General features: G+C 33.4%; 2 protein-coding genes across 3 annotated transcripts; both read left to right on the forward strand.

The window, feature by feature from the left end:
- The first annotated feature begins 426 nt into the window (after positions 1 to 426).
- On the forward strand, positions 427 to 20263 carry LOC105331678 (coiled-coil domain-containing protein 28B). Of its 2 annotated transcripts, XM_066070515.1 has the most exons (8): positions 427 to 443; positions 11391 to 11426; positions 13059 to 13186; positions 15229 to 15372; positions 15576 to 15675; positions 16230 to 16290; positions 16623 to 16645; positions 17550 to 20263. In XM_066070515.1, the coding sequence occupies exons 3-8, from the start codon at positions 13105 to 13107 to the stop codon at positions 17581 to 17583; spliced, it is 444 nt and encodes a 147-aa protein (XP_065926587.1). In that variant the 5' UTR covers positions 427 to 443; positions 11391 to 11426; positions 13059 to 13104; the 3' UTR covers positions 17584 to 20263. The 2 variants fall into 2 exon arrangements, with proteins under 2 accessions (XP_065926587.1, XP_065926589.1); XM_066070517.1 differs by lacking the exon at positions 427 to 443 and having other exon boundaries at positions 11136 to 11409.
- Positions 3755 to 4474, forward strand: LOC117681053 (uncharacterized). The gene has a single exon (XM_066072508.1). The coding sequence runs from the start codon at positions 4055 to 4057 to the stop codon at positions 4472 to 4474; it is 420 nt and encodes a 139-aa protein (XP_065928580.1). The 5' UTR covers positions 3755 to 4054.
- Positions 20264 to 20577: the final 314 nt, after the last annotated feature.

Here is a 20577-nt window from a genome sequence, read left to right on the forward strand (position 1 = left end):
CGCGCTTTCTGATTGGCTAAAATATTATTTTATATCGTATAAAGAATGTTGCCTACGTCATAGTAGGAATAACGTCAAAAACGTATCAATACGCCTGACGTTACGTTTGATTTTTGTACAATTTTACGTCATTTTAAAGGTCAAATGACCGTTTTCATCTACAATGCAGAGTAAAAAATTAAATTATAAGCAATGAATTCAATATTTATTAGTTTTATACGATAAAAAATCGACATGAAATCAACATGAAACACGCTTTTTTATAAACCGCTTCGCGGTTTATAAAGCGTAAACTGCCCCAAACCATTTTATATCGTATAAAACAAATAAATATTGAATTCATTCCTTAAATAAAACTTTTACCGTGCCTTTTTTTCAAACAACCGATCCGGAAAAAAACTTCTTGTTGTTAGAGACTTGGGGGTTTATATCGCATCAACGAATTTCCAGTGGGTCATACTAAAACACGCCTGCCGACGCCTGCCGAGGAAAACACGCCTGCCGAGAGAAAACCGCACGCCTGCCGTTTACAGAATGAATTAAATGGACAATTTCTTCTATATTTAGGTTCTCTAAACTAAATTAAAGGACCTGGCACAAAAAAATTTTTTTTCTGATGATTATTTAGATCAAAATTAATAAAAATATGCAATTTACCTGACGACTTGTTAACTCGTACATGGATTTCGTACGCCCGCCGAGAAAATTAGCACGCCTGCCGCTTATCTAATGGGCTTTTTAAAAAAATTCTTTTATATTTTACCTTAGGTAACTATATCAGTCATCATGCAAATACAAGCTTGGCTTTAAACTCGTTTGTCGTCTAAGAAGGGTCATACTAAAACACGCCTGCCGACGCCTGCCGAGGAAAACACGCCTGCCGAGAGAAAACCGCACGCCTGCCGTTTACAGAATGAATTAAATGGACAATTTCTTCTATATTTAGGTTCTCTAAACTAAATTAAAGGACCTGGCACAAAAAAATTTTTTTTCTGATGATTATTTAGATCAAAATTAATAAAAATATGCAATTTACCTGACGACTTGTTAACTCGTACATGGATTTCGTACGCCCGCCGAGAAAATTAGCACGCCTGCCGCTTATCTAATGGGCTTTTTAAAAAAATTCTTTTATATTTTACCTTAGGTAACTATATCAGTCATCATGCAAATACAAGCTTGGCTTTAAACTCGTTTGTCGTCTAAGAACTCGCATAAATCCGTGTTGGTATGTAAAGAGGGATAACTCGTGGCAGGCGTCTCCGACGCCCGCCGAGAGAAAACCATACGCCTGCCGTTTTTCAAATAGATTAATTTAATTTTTTCTTCGGTATTTCAATTCAACCAGCTAAACTGATAATCATGATGTAAAAAATCTGAGTTTATAGCTAGAAATTAACACAAAATCATTAAAAAATGCAAATGACAGGATAGGTCGTACGTAGATTTCGTACGCCTGCCGAGAAAATACGCCTGCCGAGAAAATATGCATGCCCTCCTTGTATCTATGCCCTTAATTTAAACCATTGTCTTTGAAATATTATTTTAATCAACTAGATAAACAATCTTAATAATAAAAATCTGGATTTATACCAATTTGTCAACATAAAATCCAAAAAATAATTCTCGTAGATATCAAGGAGAGATAACTCTTGGCTAAAGTTTTTTCCGAGAAAATTGGAAGGACTTTTTCTTGTTCATTGCATTGTTTTACCAAGTTTTATGATCGTCATAAGAATATGGATCAAAGCCAACTTATAGGATCTTATACATATAGGTATGTTAATTTCAAATGATATATTATTAATAATGTATACGTTAATTAGTTGTGTACAACATCATGAACATGCGCGGATCCAGAAATTTTTTCCAGGGGGGGTCCGAAGGATAATTGTGTTTGCCAGGGGGGGTCCGAGGCATATTTTCGCGATAATTTTACTATGTAAATTTAATAAATTTTCATTTTCCAGGGGGGGTCGGGACCCCCCCGACCCCCCCTCTAGATCCGCGCATGATGAACATGTAAAAGCACTTTTAGTGATTAGGCTAATAGGTCTTGCATATATTTCATAATGAATGAAGATCCATGATGCTTCAGATGTATTATGTTACATTATGCAACTTTGATCTTCCCATAAAAGTTTTCATAAATAAACCCTTATTTAAACAAATGTTAAATATATCAAGTTGGCAATTAATTATTTGCACCAATCAACATTCGCAATATAACTACTAATTTTCTACAAAGGTTTAAAATGATTCCACAGCCCATTCGTTCGTTTAATTAATAAGACATCTCTAATTATTTGAATCTTCATCCCAAACAAATTGTCCTCTTACATTTATTCTTGGACGTTGCTGACAAAAGCAGAATTTTATGCATTTTTATCAGAGAGTTTAAATTCCCTTCAGCATTTTATTAAATATGTACTATTTTATGACAAAAGCAGAATTTTATGCATTTTTATCAGAGAGTTTAAATTCCCTTCAGCATTTTATTAAATATGTACTATTTTAACCTTCATCATTCCACGACTAACCTTATGGCTACATAATATTAAATTGTGACATCATTTTGGGTAAGAATACAAGGTATATTATCAAAAATTTATTAAAAGAATATGATATCCACCATATAAAAGGGCCGGTAAGTAGACTGTAGTTATACCCACTGCGCTACAAAGATAGTCAACAACTTTCACATAATAAAGGGTTTTTAAAGAGCATTTGAATTCATTTGGTAGATTTTGAGTTTGATGAAATATTATACATGAAAATATTAAATTATATTAAATATTCTTATAACATTTTCAATTATGATAATTTTGCTCTTATGCTGATTTAAGGATTAAAAATGAAGGCAAATTTGAGCAACTGCATTTGGCCCTGTTACTTCCCTACCAGGGTACAATAGATGTGTTTTTTGTCAGTAATGATTTGCGCGTTAATTGATCGCAGGTTGGTAATCAAGGACGTTAGCCATATAGAAATTATTTACGTGTCAAATAATTTCTATATGTTTCCAGCTCTAGCCACGGGGAGGCCTCCTTGTTGTAGAGCCATAATTTTGAATTTATTGTTTTTTGTTAATAGGTGTATGTAAAAAAAAGTCCAAAGCAACCTAAAATTATTTTCTTAACTCATTCTTCACTTTGTTGAATGATTGTTAAAGTAAAATTTACAGTAGCATGTGACCATACCATAATAATGCTGTTTCAGATGTAATTATTTAAAAGCATGGTCATTTAATTTAAAAATGAAAAGTACAGGCCTTCGGTACAGAAAGTACAGGAATTTCGGGGCTTTTTACAATTGACAGCCAAGCGAATTTGTAATAAATAAGTTCTAGTTGCTTCTTTATTTAGATGAATTCCATCATTTAACCAAATGTGCTTTTTGGGTTTGACCAATCCCCTTAAATTCCAAAAAATAATGTTTGTTGAATTTGAATAACATTTTCGTAGCCGAAGATTTATTTTATCCACTAACGAGTTGAACATCGGTGGTTGAATAGTATCTAGTCGCTGAAAAAGACTTCCAATATATATAATTTCAACAGATTTTATTTCTAAGAGAACTTCTAAAATGTTTTGTATTCCTGAGACCACTTCCGAAACGTTTGCTGAATTTAAATTTATGTCATTTTCCCCTATTTGTAGAAAAACTTTTGTAGGCCTAAAGTCATTAACTCTACCTAGAATTTCACTGTGAAGAGAACATGTAGTTCCCTGCTTCTCGCTAAAAAAGTGGACAAAATGATTTGGCAAGTTTAAATGAAATGGACCTTCTAAAATACTGTCTTCCAAATGTTTTATGAAGCTATGACCTAATAATGCGACGCGCTCTTTTAAGTTCTGGTTAGTCTGAGGAGGAGGAGGAGAAGAAGGAAATGGTGAACAGAGTGCAGTGGGTTCAGAGGGCTGAGGAGGAGAAGGAGGAGATGATGTACATTGTGCAGCAGGTTCAGAGAGCTGATGAGGAGGAGAAGAAGAAGGAGATGATGTACATTTTGCAGTAGGTTCAGAGAGCTGATTAGGAGGAGAAGAAGAAGGAGATGTTGTACATTGTGCAGCAGGTTCAGAGAGCTGATGAGGAGGAGAAGAAGAGGGAGATGGTGAACAGAGTGCAGCAGGTTCAGAGAGCTGACGAGGAGGAGAAGAAGAAGGAGATGATGTACATTTTGCAGCAGGTTCAGAGAGCTGATGAGGAGGAGAAGAAGAAGGAGATGTTGTACATTTTGCAGCAGGTTCAGAGAGCTGATGAGGAGGAGAAGAAGAGGGAGATGGTGAACAGAGTGCAGCAGGTTCAGAGAGCTGACGAGGAGGAGAAGAAGAGGGAGATGGTGAACAGAGTGCAGCAGGTTCAGAGAGCTGAGGAGGAGGAGAAGAAGAAGGAGATGATGTACATATTGCAGCAGGTTCAGAGAGCTGATGAGGAGGAGAAGAAGAAGGAGATGATGTACATTTTGCAGTAGGTTCAGAGAGCTGATTAGGAGGAGAAGAAGAAGGAGATGTTGTACATTGTGCAGCAGGTTCAGAGAGCTGATGAGGAGGAGAAGAAGAGGGAGATGGTGAACAGAGTGCAGCAGGTTCAGAGAGCTGACGAGGAGGAGAAGAAGAGGGAGATGGTGAACAGAGTGCAGCAGGTTCAGAGAGCTGAGGAGGAGGAGAAGAAGAAGGAGATGATGTACATTTTGCAGCAGGTTCAGAGAGCTGATGAGGAGGAGAAGAAGAAGGAGATGTTGTACATTTTGCAGCAGGTTCAGAGAGCTGATGAGGAGGAGAAGAAGAGGGAGATGGTGAACAGAGTGCAGCAGGTTCAGAGAGCTGACGAGGAGGAGAAGAAGAGGGAGATGGTGAACAGAGTGCAGCAGGTTCAGAGAGCTGAGGAGGAGGAGAAGAAGAAGGAGATGATGTACATTTTGCAGCAGGTTCAGAGAGCTGATGAGGAGGAGAAGAAGAAGGAGATGTTTACATTTTGCAGCAGGTTCAGAGAGCTGATGAGGAGGAGAAGAAGAGGGAGATGGTGAACAGAGTGCAGCAGGTTCAGAGAGCTGAGGAGGAGGAGAAGAAGAGGGAGATGGTGAACAGAGTGCAGCAGGTTCAGAGAGCTGAGGAGGAGGAGAAGAAGAGGGAGATGGTGAACAGAGTGCAGCAGGTTCAGAGAGCTGAGGAGGAGGAGAAGAAGAGGGAGATGGTGAACAGAGTGCAAGGAACTCCAAAAAGGATTCAAATCCTATTTGCATTTTATGGTCCAGTGTCAATCCCTTTTCAGGAAATGGTATTTGGACTCCAAATCATTTTGTTCTACTTATGAAAGAGGCTAGCTTCGTGAAAAATTCTTCTGTTCTTGATATTTCTGATGAGGCTGAATTTCCACCACTGTCCGCTTCACCAAAGAAGTCAAGCACTCCACTATCTAAAGCTCCCAGTTGTAACTCATCTCTAGATGCAGGAGATAATGAGGATTCACTCCCTATAAATTTTGACCTGGTCGACTCCCAATCTTCTTTAAGAGACCTGATCTCAGACTGTGCTTCTGACCATAATAATGAACTACCCCCTCTTGACAGTGACCTTTCTTTACAAGAGCCAGAAGCACATTCAACAGACATTGCTTATGACATTTCAATGACAGACCATTCTTATGCTAATCATAAGTTTGAAAAAGTATTATCTGCTACCGAAGCAAATGACAATGACAATGATTCAGACATTGGACATGTTGGACAAGACGAGGAATTGACTGATGAAATTTCTGTAACAGAAACTGGTCATGAGGACAGAATCAATGACTCTGCTAATCAAATTTTGGACATTAAACATACAAATACTTTAAATGGGAAATTTACTGACTTTGACAACTCTTTAAAAATTCTTTTGGACACCACTGTTGGAGAAAATTTGAAATCTATACCTTGTGGTAAAAAAGAAAATGTTTATTTTGTTATTGACTCTGACATGACATCAAAAAACAGAACATTTGTAGATGATTGCGGAGCATGGAACAAGCCCTCATTAAAAAATCATCACTATTTGGCTACAAATACTGGAAAATTTGAATATATTCACAAAAAACAAAATCAGTTCTTTAAAAAAGAAAAGGGTAATTTAGTTCTATTAGACCCTCAGCCAGATGTAAATTCTGTTGTTATCCTTTCGCGGTATCATTCAAAACACAGAAAAGACAAAAATTTTCAAAGGAGGGTTAGTTGGTTCCAGAATGTGCCACAACGCAATGACCTACACATGATGTGTTTATTTGAATATATTGGCAATTACCCAGGGGAACAGATTCATGGAAATTCAAAAAGAACAAATCAACCATATATTCGTACAACTTTGGCTCAAAAATCTGCTATTTTAGAAGGGATCAAGCATGGCCAAAAACCATCTGCAATTGCCAAAGATCTGGAGAAAATTGATACTGAAAATTTATTGGACCTTAAAGTCATTCAAAATTCAAAGTATATAACCAAAATAAAAAACAGAGACCACCAAATTCAAATTCAAATAATATGGCAGATGACATACAAACAATTTTAACATCCCTGCAACACAATTCTTATATCCGCTGCGTAGTTGCCAATAATGACAGCAAACCACCAAACATTGTATGTTACACTGACGAGCAAATTGAAGACATGAGAAATTGCATGACAAATGACAGTGTGATTGGCATCGACAGGACATTCAATCTAGGGCCTTGTTTTCTCACAACTCTGGTTTATCAAAATTTCAATTTAATAAGAAAAGGTTCCTCAACCTCCCCAGTTATGCTTGGGCCTGTTTTCATCCATTGGGATGGACAGTTCTCAACATACTGTGAATTTTTCTCCAAAATAAGATCAGCTTTAGGCTTTCAATTTCCTGTTGAAAAAATTGTATTTGGAACTGATGAGGAACAAGCTATGGTTAATGCAGTAAAAACTATCTTTCCAAATTCACAGCACATTTTATGTACTAGACATTTAAAAGAAAATGCTCAAAGAAACATGCTTAACCAAAACATTTCTGAAAAAAATAGAAGTCAGGTTATTTCTGCGGTATTTGGACCTAATGGTTTACTTTACTCTGGTTCGCGCATGGAATTTTTAGAAAAAGAGAAAGAAATTTTAGAACAATTTAATGACTTAGGATTAAAGTATTTAGAAGACAAACAATCAGAGAAAAGATTTTCCTCCCACGACTTAAAAATCCAATTATCCCACCAGACTGGAAAAATAACAACTGTGAATCAATGAATCATAAAATTAAACAGTTGGGGGACTGGCGCGTTTCAAAAGTCCCAGAACTGGTAGAACGCCTCCAAAATATCCATGAAAGCCAGCTTTTGGAAATCCGTGGTGCCCTTCATGGTAGAGGAAATCTTGAATTAGCAGACAGAGCAAAAATTCTTAGGGTCACTCATGAGTTTTGGCTTAGCATGGATAGTGACCGTCGAAAGAAATTCTTCAATAAATTCATAAAATTTAGGCCCCGTGTAAACACTGTCGAGTCTTCAGATGGCCTGCTAGAAATACCTACTTCTTCTCGATTGGCTAAAAAACCGGGACAAGTCAAACGTATTAGAAATACTAAAACTCTTTCAATGAACAAGCGCCCTAAGATTTAGAATGACGACTGACCTTGAAATGACCTAAAGGGTAGGAAGATATTTTTTGGTGATTTTTTTTTTTTTGTCATTTTCTTTATTTCTCTCCCACTTAGACAGGACCGAGTCAATAAAGAAATGACCATTTTAGAGTAATAATTTTAAGATAGGAGAATTTTAGGGAATTTTTTTTGGGTAACTTTTTTATTTCTCTCCCCCTTAGATGGGACCGAGTAAATAAAGAGGTTGAATTGGAAGGGTTTTTCTTTTATATTTAATTCATAATTTTTATTTATCTATTTATTTATTTATTTAAAAAAAAAAAGGGTCCTTTAGTAGAACCACGTCCACGCCGTAGGACCTGGGAACACAAAATTTGTGGCTAGGAGTTCTACATCTTTTCATATGCAGATATTATAAGATAAATAAATCAGAAAGTTATTTTAATTTTTGGTTTCTGCTTTTTTTTTTCATCAGTTTCAAGATAAAAATATTTCATTTGAATTTACATTCAATATTCAAAAGCTTCATTCCCAAATAATTCTTATATTTTTCATAGTAAATGAATGAGGCATAATGATTTGATTTATGTATTCAATTCAATTTGGCTTTTTGTTTTGGCATTTTTTTTTTTTATTTTTTTTTTTACAAATTTTACTGAAATTATGGCTCTACAACAAGGAGGCCTCCACGTGGCTAGAGCTGGAAACATGTGGAGATTACGGATAAATGAAAATTCATAATTTCCACATGGCTAACGTCCTTTCTTATGAATGTTTCATGCTATCACTTTATTTTAACTGTAACAAATAGAACACTTATTTAAAATCAACTATATTTTCTATATAGGATTATATGTATATACATTACATGTATAATACTTTATGATTACTTTCATTGTATCATTCGTTTCTAAATTTCACAACAATGTTATATATTCTATATTTCATTCAAAGACATTAATTCGAGTTTTAATTTAAATCGTTTGTATCAAATATTGACCATCTAAAAAATAAGTTCAAGTTTAAGAAAAGTCCAATAAATCCAATGATGTGTGTACAGGTCTGTGTGCTACAAGTAAGCTTGTTATGTAACTGTCAATATCCTGGGTACCAGACATATATACAAAAGGTGTGAACGTAACAGGTGTGTTAATTAATTATCAATGTGTGTGTATACACAACGATGGGAAAGTGTGTAAGTTGGGGACTAACACCCACCTACACATACCCCCCCCCCCTCCCCCACCTTACATTTACCTTGATTTTGATCATAAACATACAAGAAATCATGCACTGATTGACAGATTGTGTACACCTGTTTCTGCCACATTGGACAACGGGGGTTAATAGCAATTAAATTTTATGCATCAGTTCACTTTATTAGTCACAAATATTTTATTCTGGTTAATTTCTTATATATTTTTTTGGAGTTTTTTTTTTTAAATATTGGGACTGGTCATAGTCATCAATAGTATGCACCAGTATGTTTAAATGTTCAACAGAAAACAGTTCTATGATGTCATAATATGCATGTTGTAAAAATGTAGACCCATGCTTTGAACTCATTAGACGGATTTAAAATACCACAAGAACCACTCGCTTTAAGCTGTCTTAATACGAGGATGTATAGTTTTAAGTCTTCAAAAATTTCCCCCATTTCTAGTCAACATCCCAACGCTTTGATGGAATATTGGTAAAATAAATAATTGTGTAAAGCAATTAATTAGCATGTACTTCAACAAACACTATTTAATTTAGATAGTTAACACGTTTTAATTAACCCTTTCTTTCTCTATTAGAACCGTTCAGTAACAATGACAACGAACTTTATTCTCAGAACTGAATTTACAGTGTAGAGAAAATGCTTATGTACAGTATGTATACAAACTACAATATATATATACACAATAGATGAAAATCATTGGTACAGGCATGATGAATGGTTAACAGATATAATTGAACCAAGAGAGCTATAATATATGTATACATCAGTACATTTGAAAAAGTAGTGAAATTCATCCCCAATTTCATTGCAGGCACATAATTTACAAATTCTGTTTTCTCTAGGAATATTAAACCATGCATCTACCTATCTCAATTGGTAATTTAGCATTACCAGTTCTGAAATTACAATATTTCATGCATATATATAAAGGTATATATAGTTCTGTTGGCAAAGTCAATGAATACTTTTCAAAATCCAGTGATTTTTTAAAAATCGTATAATTCAAACCTTTGGGAGAATTATGTACCTCGCTATACCATGATTGCTTAAATTGCCATGGTGTAATAAAATATTGTATACTTTTAACCAGGGTATGTTTATTGTGTTTTGATACCACATATATATATATATGTCAATCCACATTGATTTAAAGTTTTCTTAATGGCTACGCACCATGGGTTATTAAAATTCTTCAATACATTAAATAAAAAGATTTGTTGACAATTCTGAGGTCTGGAAATTAACTATAATTCACCCCAGAAGGAAATCGTTCTAACTTTATAACTTTAATTAATTGTTAAGGGGTATCTTCCAAGATACCCATATACCATAATTAAGTTTGGTGTTGACATTCTCAGGTTCATTATATGAATGTTAAATTTCTCAAGGAGATTGGTGTTATGAAAACATGTTTGCACTTGTATTATAATTACATTTTAGTACTTAATGACACCGTGATAGTAAACTTGAAACAGGTGTCAACGTAAAGAAGGATTTACAATAGCTTTTTTGAAATAAATTACCAAAAGAATATTAATGTCTGTTCACCCCGTTAATTCTTTTTTAATCAAGATTTGTGAGGATATTTAAGAGAAACAGTAGTTACAGAAAATTTATCCCAGAGCACATAGTTTTTATTAATTTTTTTTTTCAATAATTTTATTGGCTTCCCATATTAATATTAATGTTTGTGGTTTTGAGTGATCAAAAAACAAAACTGAACTCAGACAAATGAAAACAAACCTGAGCATCTTAATAATGAATTTAAACAATGAGCAATGAACAGATGTTAACTTCTTGTATATACCATAAAGTAAATAAACGCCATGATGTATTTAACTTTTATTCCTTCATTCAAATTTATGAGTATTATTTAAAAGTATAATTTAAAGATCACGGTGGAATACAACAAAAATTTTCTCGGCAGGCGTATTTTCTCGGCAGGCGTACGAAATCTACGTACGACCTATCCTGTCATTTGCATTTTTTAATGATTTTGTGTTAATTTCTAGCTATAAACTCAGATTTTTTACATCATGATTATCAGTTTAGCTGGTTGAATTGAAATACCGAAGAAAAAATTAAATTAATCTATTTGAAAAACGGCAGGCGTATGGTTTTCTCTCGGCGGGCGTCGGAGACGCCTGCCACGAGTTATCCCTCTTTACATACCAACACAGATTTATGCGAGTTCTTAGACGACAAACGAGTTTAAAGCCAAGCTTGTATTTGCATGATGACTGATATAGTTACCTAAGGTAAAATATAAAAGAATTTTTTTAAAAAGCCCATTAGATAAGCGGCAGGCGTGCTAATTTTCTCGGCGGGCGTACGAAATCCATGTACGAGTTAACAAGTCGTCAGGTAAATTGCATATTTTTATTAATTTTGATCTAAATAATCATCAGAAAAAAAAAATTTTTGTGCCAGGTCCTTTAATTTAGTTTAGAGAACCTAAATATAGAAGAAATTGTCCATTTAATTCATTCTGTAAACGGCAGGCGTGCGGTTTTCTCTCGGCAGGCGTGTTTTCCTCGGCAGGCGTCGGCAGGCGTGTTTTAGTATGACCGTTTCCAGTTGACGAAACGGGTAAGCCCAATAAAAAGGTAAATCTGATATATAAATTAAGATAATCTGATGTTTTAGTTTACACGGGTGCGTGTTTAAAACATGCATGATTTTAATGAAATAGCAGTGTCATAATTTTTGCCAAACATGTTGGGCCCATCGTTTGGTGGTTTGACCCCTAATTAGACAGTTAACGTTAGACCCTTTCGTAGTAACTGCGGTTTTGCAGGGCAAAATGATACAGCTTAATGAAGTTTAAGTTTGTAGATAATTAAAAAGTAGGCCTATTGATTTAAGATTTTGTAAACAAATACATTTGCAAGAACTATAGTCTGTCCCAAGATATTTATGCTGCACATTTGAACAGTTTTTTAACATACCTGTTAAAGAAGTGCAATTGAAATCGATGAAAGGGAAAATTTCCCTCCTAAAAATTCACAGGAACGAAAACAGATTTCCTACGAAAATTTGTGTAATGGTGAATGTTGACATCTTTTCTCCATTCGGAATTCTCTCAGAATACCTCGCACAATTTTTCAATGTTATCATCCGGGCTTAATTATGGCTGATGCAATGCAAGATCCCTGTAGACTTTCTTTTTTGGGAGTTGATTTTAATCAACTCTCCTATGCAGTTACTCTGGCAAACCGAAAGTGAAACAGTGTTTGGACCTAAGCACAAATTATCACCGCTGACAAGACTATATAAGTTCTTGAAAATAATAGAAAAAAATTTATGTAATGTATGCTGAAGCATTGTTTTTCAAGTAAACTTATCTATAAACACTTTGAAAATAGTCAAATTTTATATACTACAATTTAGATATTTTTGTAGTCATGTATTCCTACGCCAGAGTTAATATAGTCTCGTTCAACCAGACGCTCGGCTGTCTCCGTAAATCTGCCACAAGCAGAGAGGGGGCTCTCTTGCTTGTCGGATATTAACGGAGACAGCCGAGCGTCTAGTTAAATGAGACTAGAGTTCGATATCAATAGTGCTTGGATCCATACAATTTTTAGAGTTGTTTCGATAACTAATACATACTTGTATAGTTGAACCTCTATCTTTAAATATAACACAATATGATTCATATGGGGTTTCTCGAAATTCTTGTCAGAAAAGTCTAAAAATTCATATTATAATAAAGTGCGTAATTCAAATACAAACTAGAAACTAATTGCCATGCAAGATAAATTGATTTTAAAATAAATGATAATCGATAAAATCGACTCCCATCAGTACTTCAGTGCTTTGATTAGCCTTGTATTGAGAAACGTGACAAGCTAGAGGGGGTGTTTCAAAAGGGAAATCTTGGAATTTTTTCAATTTTCATACAGATTACCTGGTACTGTTGAATGAAAATCTTCTAAATCAAGAGGTATTTATAAATATAGCATAATTTAAGAAAATAGCAGCAAAAAAATCTTGGGATAGACTATAAGAAACATTTGCAACATTAACAAACATTAGACCACTCTCATGACTCTGTCTGAAAATAAGTTATTTTAAACCATTATTGTCACTGTCGTGGCAATAGTTTACGGTACACTTTATACATGCAACAAAATTGCTATGTGTAAAATGTAAAGGTTACATTTTTCCTGTAATTTTATCACTGACAATGATTTAAAATAAAATTTAGCCATTTAAATGATAAAAAATCTTAACAGATCTCTGCACCATGAAGTACATGTAAATCTCTTGAATCCATGCAATATGGAGGCTACCACGGCTATCATTAAGGAGGATGTATACCCTGCATCATCTAGGACCCCCGAGAAGAAATCCAGAAAAACAGGTACTATATGTGTATTCGATGGTCAATTCATTGTAATATGTAATGTAATGTGAGAGGAAAAAATCAACCTGGAGAATATAATGCATATAAATATTTACATACAGTGGATATTTCCCCTTATGTTTGCATTTGAAATCTGCGACGTTCAATTTCCTGGAAACACACTTAGCCTTGTTATGCATTTTTGATTTATATATTATTATAAGATTAAAAGAAAAATTCAAACATATAATATAACCAATTTGATAAGTACTTATGAAAATAATCATTAAATCATATCTATTTATTAATAAAAAAGATTTTTCTTGACAAAGTTTCTGGCACCATATTTTTAGTTGCAGAAGCGAACTAAACAACATGTTGATATGGCTGTTCCATGTATGTTTTATTTTTCTGACTAAAAGCCTATAAAATGGCTTTAAGGTGCCTCATTACACCATGAAATAATTTCTCAAATCAGCAGAAAATTACTTGAGTTTGATAGAAAGCATGATGGATAAGAAGTAAATATATCAAATAGGCGAACAAATGTGCAATTTTAGATAAAAAATGGTATTTTCAAAATTTTATTCAGTAAACATAAACAAAAGCCCCAGGTGGATTCGAACTCATGACCTGTGGTTCACAAGCCTGATACTTTAACCACTGAGCTATGACAATATGCATCTGAATCGATTGATACAAACAGTTTAACAAAACATTTAAATCGCCATCTTGTGACGTAGTGTCTTAAAATGTATAAGTATTAAAGTCTGGGTGTAGTGAAGAACCTTAAAGCAACGATACACATATTTCATACAAATGACCATTAATATGAAAAATTTTGATACTGCCTAACATGCTGTATTCTGTTTGCCTGCATAGCCTCCCAGATGTGTTATAAGACTGAAAACATCTAAAAATAAGCATTCAAATCTTAAATGGTTTTGTGTTTACCATGTTTACAGCTGTCTCACTTTTTTCATAACTGCTGTATGTATGCAAATTCATGGATACTTTTAACCACTGGAATCAGAAAGAAAGAATATAAATCTAAGCACCAAACATTTGTCATAATTATTTATGCCCCTCTTCGAAGAAGGGAGGTCAAATTGCTTTGCTGCTGTCCGTCTGTTGGTCAGTTGTTCTGTCCGCCTGTCGATCAGTCAGTCCAACAGTTTCCATTCATTTTCTTTGCAGAGGTTGCAAATAATGAAATGGAATTTGGTATACAGATTTTTCATAATAATATGTAGGTCAAGTTTAATTTTATATACGATAGAGTAATTTTCAACAGAGTTATGCCCTTAGAACGTATATAGAGATATTCAATTTATTTGAAGTTTCTACTATTTTCTTTGCAAAAGTTGCACATATTGAAATGAAATTTTGTATACAGATTTATCATAATAATAATATATAAGTCAAGTTCAATTTTAAGTACAATAGAGTAATTTTTTACAGAGTTATTCCCCTTGGACATAGAAAAATTCCAATTATTTGCAGTTTCCGTTCATTTTCTTCGCAGAGGTTGCACATATTGAAATGCAATTTTGTATATAGATTTATCATAATAATATATAGGTCAAGTTCATTTTTGGGTACAATCGAACAGTTTTTGACAGATTTGTGTCCCTTGGAAATAGAAAAATTCCAAGTATTTGTAGTTTCTATTCATTTTCTTCGCAGAGGTTGCATATACTGAAATGAAATTTGGTGAAAAGATTTATCATAATAATATTTAGGTCAAGTTTTATTTTGAATATGATCAATCAATTTTCAACAGAGTTATGTTCCTTGGACTTAAAAAAATTTGGATTATATGCAGTTTCCATTCATTTCTTCGTGGATGATTTCAAGGGAAGGGGGCATAAGTGTTTCACAAACATCTCTTGTTTCATATAGTTTACAACTGTCAGGAAAACAATAGCAAAATTTCATAATATGCAATGAGTGTTTTTTGCTTTTTTATGCAGATATTTATTCTTTACGTTTAAATGTAGGGATCTACAATAAAGTCTGAAAAATTGTTTTAATGATACTGTTTTTCTAATTGATATTAGATAAGAATGAGGCAGATTCAGGTAGTACTGGGCGTTCATGCAAGGAACACACATTTCTGACAGATGTGGCGGACGTGCGGACCATGGAACATGGACTTTTACAACTTCTTGAGGACTTCCACTGCGGAAAGTTACAGGCTTTTGGTAGGAACAAAATCAAAGAAGCATACTTAGATTTAGTTCTGAAGAGTCGCAAGACATATTGCATGTAATTGTGCACGAGTTGATCACTGGTATCTATGAGTTATTATATGCTTACCTATTAATTGATGCATGATTATTCATACATCATAGTATTATGCATGGTCCTCTCTGAGTTGACTTATGGCTATTCTTGGTATTGGTAGGTGGATCTATGACCTTTGATAAGATGGACCAAATCCGAGAACAGCAGGAGCAGCTGGCCAGACTCCATTTTGAGATGGACATCCAACAGGACATGCAGAGGTCAGGGATCTTTGAGGTGTAGCTAGTCACAGTGTGAGGTGTAGTCACAGTGTGATCAACTGTGCAAATTCATTAAATTTGAATATTTGAAACATAAGTGTACATCGTTTTTAAAAAATACCAAGATCCCATGAGTTTATAAGTCATGAGTTCTTTTCACTAAAAAACGTAAGTTTAATCTTAATAATTTGACTTATGAACTTTCTAGAATTTATTAAAATAAGTCAAATATTTAGTAAGGATTTTTGTGAAAAGGGCTGCAGATTTAAATTAACAGAACTTAGCAGTAATGCTGAATTGATCATATAATTAGGGCAAGATGGAATATTATCCTGTGTGGAATTGACCATAAAAGGTTTAGATATTATCTATATATGCAATGTTACAACTTACAATAATTCTTCACTCAGATGTTTGGCTTATCTACTTAAAACTTTACCTTATCATGTCTAACATAAAAGAGCAACATCTACTTAGACATATAGACATGATAGAGCAATGTTAGGTTAAGAAAAATAAAAATTTCACTGCATTGAAATTGTTTATCATTGAAGGAGAGACACCGACGAGGGGAGAGCTGCAGCCAATGACAAGCTGAAGAAACTGGTAGACAAAGTAAGTAATGACAGACTGATTGGTACATGTACATGTGATGCTTATAGCCAAAGGTAACATCCAATCATATTCTAAAAGGTAAATGAAAGTCATCTGTTACCGATTAACATTTACTAGCATTTTCTTTTTATATTAATAATCAACTGTTTGTTGCATTATACATATTATTATAAATGCGTAAAAAATTGTTCCGAGGTTGATAATGTTACATTTAGAGAAAGATCACATGCAACATCCATTAATTATTTACAAGCAAAATGCTTTAATTAATGCTTTGTCAGATTGTATATTTGAATAAAATTTTTCATTTTACATACTGTTTTCTTTTTCAGCTGCATTCCATAAGCTCCTCCATGTATCCTTTCTATGACTGATGTTGATCAGTGTAACTGATCGATGTTGATCAGTGTGTGGTACCATTAATTACTCATTAGTGCGATTTAACTGTGATGTGAAGAGGGCTGACCTTGACCTTTGTCCTTTTGACTAACTGTTGGTCCAGCCATTGTCTTAGCATTGCGCTTTCTTTGAACCAAGGTCACGTTGTGATATACAGCCACTATAGCATCAAAGCTGTATTAGTTTTGCTGTTCAGTCTTTGTATTATAAAGCTTTATATGTCAGTAAATTTTTATTGAGATATGACTCTGATATAGTCAGGCTGGTTATATAACTTTTGGATGATCTGTAGTTCTTTAGGAAATGACTCGATAGTCCATGCAAAAAATGACTCGATAGTCCATGCAAAAAATGACTTGATAGTCCATGCAAAAAATGACTCGATAGTCCATGCAAAAATTTACCTTGAAGAAACACAGACCTGACTTATGCCATGTAATAACTTATTATTTTAACACCCCCCCCCCCTCAACACAACACCCCCTCCCCTCACCTTCCTCCAAAAATGTAAATACTTAAACATGTAGAAAATTCTCCCTGTTACATATATCAGATATACATGTTTCTGTTCATCCATCCATAATCTTCATCCCAAGACTTGAGGATTAAATTCATGCAATGCTATGATAAATTAGACCTCCCTTCCAATTCTTTAAGATTGAGATGAGAATGGACAATGCTGACTCTGTGTTAGTACATACATGTACAGTGTATGGGCATGGTCTTGTTGTTTAACTCTTCATGATTGAGATGAGAATGGACAATGCTGACTCTTTATAGCGCATACATGTACAGTGTATGGGCATGGTCTTATTTAACTCTTCATGATTTTGTCCTCGTTATCCTTGACCTAGTTTCAGACAATCTCTACCCAAGAATGGTGGACACAGATGAATAATGAATGAGTCCTAAATCCAGAGGAATTCCAATTTTTCCAGATTCCAGATATTTCTCATCTTTTATTAAATCCACTTTTATTATTGAGTTTTGATAAACTCTGCTACAAATCATAGAGGGTTTGAGCAGTATCCAATGGTAACACGTGTATAATGACATATGGATCCAAATTGTGCTTTCATTTAATATAAATATTTTTATATATTTTTTGCTAGTATATTTATTAGGCCATTCAGCTTTCAATGTGTTTGTCAGTATTGAAGTTTTGCACAATGGTGTTATAAACACTGGTATTTTCTCGGGTCTGATATAGCTAGACACAACATGTGTTTGGTATTTTTAAGCTTTCAATATGATATTGTATTTATATATTCCCTCTTTTTGCACACAAATCTCTAATCTTTCTCTGTATTTTTTACCACTTCATATAAACAATATTGTGAAAATATATTAGACTTGTGAACATAGTGAAACGAAGGGAGATTACTCTTTACGCAACATTTGCTCACTTAGATTTACATGCTGTAGAACAGTTCTCTCCCCCTGATCATTTCCACTTTAGTTTATGGAAGCCACAAGCTGTCTCAGATCTGATCGTTATTGCTACTGTTGTTGAGCCATAGAATTTACTCACCATGATAATCAATTTGCCATATCATTGTTTTATATATTTTTTACATTAAGCTAGAATAGTCATTTATTGTTTAGTCATGCCAAAGAAAATTTGAATCCACTTATTTTTTTGATACTTTAAATTGTTTTTTCTCTATTATTTAATAAGTATTTCTATGGTAATGGGTAAATTGAAAGAAGTGTTTTTTTCTTTAATGTTTCTAGAAACTGAATAGATTGAATTTATCTATTAATAGATAAACTGGTCATTTTTTGCTTCTATTTTTAGAAGTCTATTCACAGATTTGGGCATATTACATGTCTTAAACCATCATATGGTATATACATAATTACATGTAAAAGCTTCAGAAATGTATAATTATACATGTATATATTAGTATACAATCATGTGTACACACTGTATCTATTAAGCTTTTGAATACCGCAAGGAGGCCACATGTATGTGACATCCCAATGATGTAGATATGATCTGGAAGTCAGAATGTATTCTTAATTCTCTATTGATACAAATCTGAATCCAATATCTGACTTTCTGAAATAAGGGACCTCAGTTTATATTCTGCCTTGGGCATTCATCTGTACTCCTGAGTGTTTCTTAATTATGTTTTTGTTAATTAACACATGCAATTTGTACATGTAGAAGTGTGTGGAATGAATTTTGATGACAGAAGTTGGGTTCTGTAAATTGTTGACACAGTTGTTCCTAGTTGAACATGCATATTACCACATACTAGTATTTAAGACATATTTCTTTTTTTTTAAAAATTAAGATTTTAAATATCTTTCAATATCTTTAATAGTATTTATAACTTATGGTTATGATCTCATATAAAGCAAATTAAGTTTTGAAAATGATCAAGTAAAGATAATGTAAAATCTGCATATACAGCTAGTGCAATAGAATTTTTTGTCATTTGATGTTGAATTTAAATTATCAGGTTTCTGAAACAATGTACAATTAATACAATCATGTATTTGTCAGTACAGTAAAACATGGTTATAAGGAAGTGTCAAGGACTGGCGATTTTGCTTCGTTATAAGCATAATTCGTTATATCCGTATAGTTCACAATATATAATATAGTAATGGGGAATGAAAATCAATTGGCTGTAAGCGTCAATTCATTATAAGCGTGTTCGCTATAACTATGTTTTAATGTATTCTCAATTTGGTGATACCACATATTCTACTGATTGTGCCCTTATTTTTGTACTTACAGGATTTTGAAAATCGAATACAAGTTATTGATTTAAAGTTTACTTTTCATTAGGATCAAAGTATTTACATGTGTCAAAATTAGTATGATAATACAGATATTTTTACATGCTTTTGAAAGTAATATATCTAACAGAATTAATTTAAAAATAGTTTCAATAGAAAAATCTGACTGTTGCAGAAATGAAGATGTTTATTTGATATTCTTGGATTGTGAGAATTCATGCATTATATTGGCTTTGATGGTATAATTGGCATATTGACAAATAGCTCAAAGTAGAAAGCAACCAATTATTATTAACTAATGAAGATTTTACACATTGATACATGTATACGTAGAACTCATTTTTCATGGGCATCGTGATTTTTGTGATTCAATAGATTTATGATTTTTAGTCCAGTATTTATTGTTTTTAAGAAAAATTACCTCACTCATTGTTTAAATGTGTGTGTCCGTATTTCTTTAAATCTCTGAAATTCATTCCAGCTTGCCTGAATCCATTGGGTGTAATTATAAGTCTGTAACTTTGTAGTGTTTAAAACACAATTATGGCTTCTTTGGAGTTTTTGTAATCCTGTTCTCTCTATGAAGTGGGATACTGTCAGAAACCTTAATAAATGTATTGTAACTATGGTTTGTCCATTAATTTAACTTTCACAGCTCACAAACTCACATTGGGACACTTTATAAATTTCCTAATTTATACGATAAACTTTCCAACTGAAAACAAAATTCATGCATTTTCCAAATATGCCATGCAGTGCCCATTATACAGATGGCAAAATGAACTATGAGTACATTGTACTATCAGAATACTAAATCTATAAACTTGTTAAAAAAGATGTTCATCCCATGACTGCACCCTTCTAAAGAACTCTGATTTATTTCCATAATATCATAAAACCACATTTAGTTTGACTATTAAAGTTTATTTCTATTTTATGGTTTTGGTAATTGTAAAACATAAACGTCAAATATTTAAATCTGTCTGAAATCAATTGCGTTTTAATTAATATTTTCTTTCTGCATCATTTGCACCTACGTGTATGTTGTTTTTGTTTACATTTAAGATCATAATTCAATTGTGAAGTTTTATTTTTATAAACAGTTTGAATTTTTTTGCTTTCCTGAATTTTTGTGGC

This window comes from Magallana gigas, chromosome 9 (assembly GCF_963853765.1).
Source record: "Magallana gigas chromosome 9, xbMagGiga1.1, whole genome shotgun sequence".
In the NCBI taxonomy this organism is placed as follows: domain Eukaryota; kingdom Metazoa; phylum Mollusca; class Bivalvia; order Ostreida; family Ostreidae; genus Magallana; species Magallana gigas.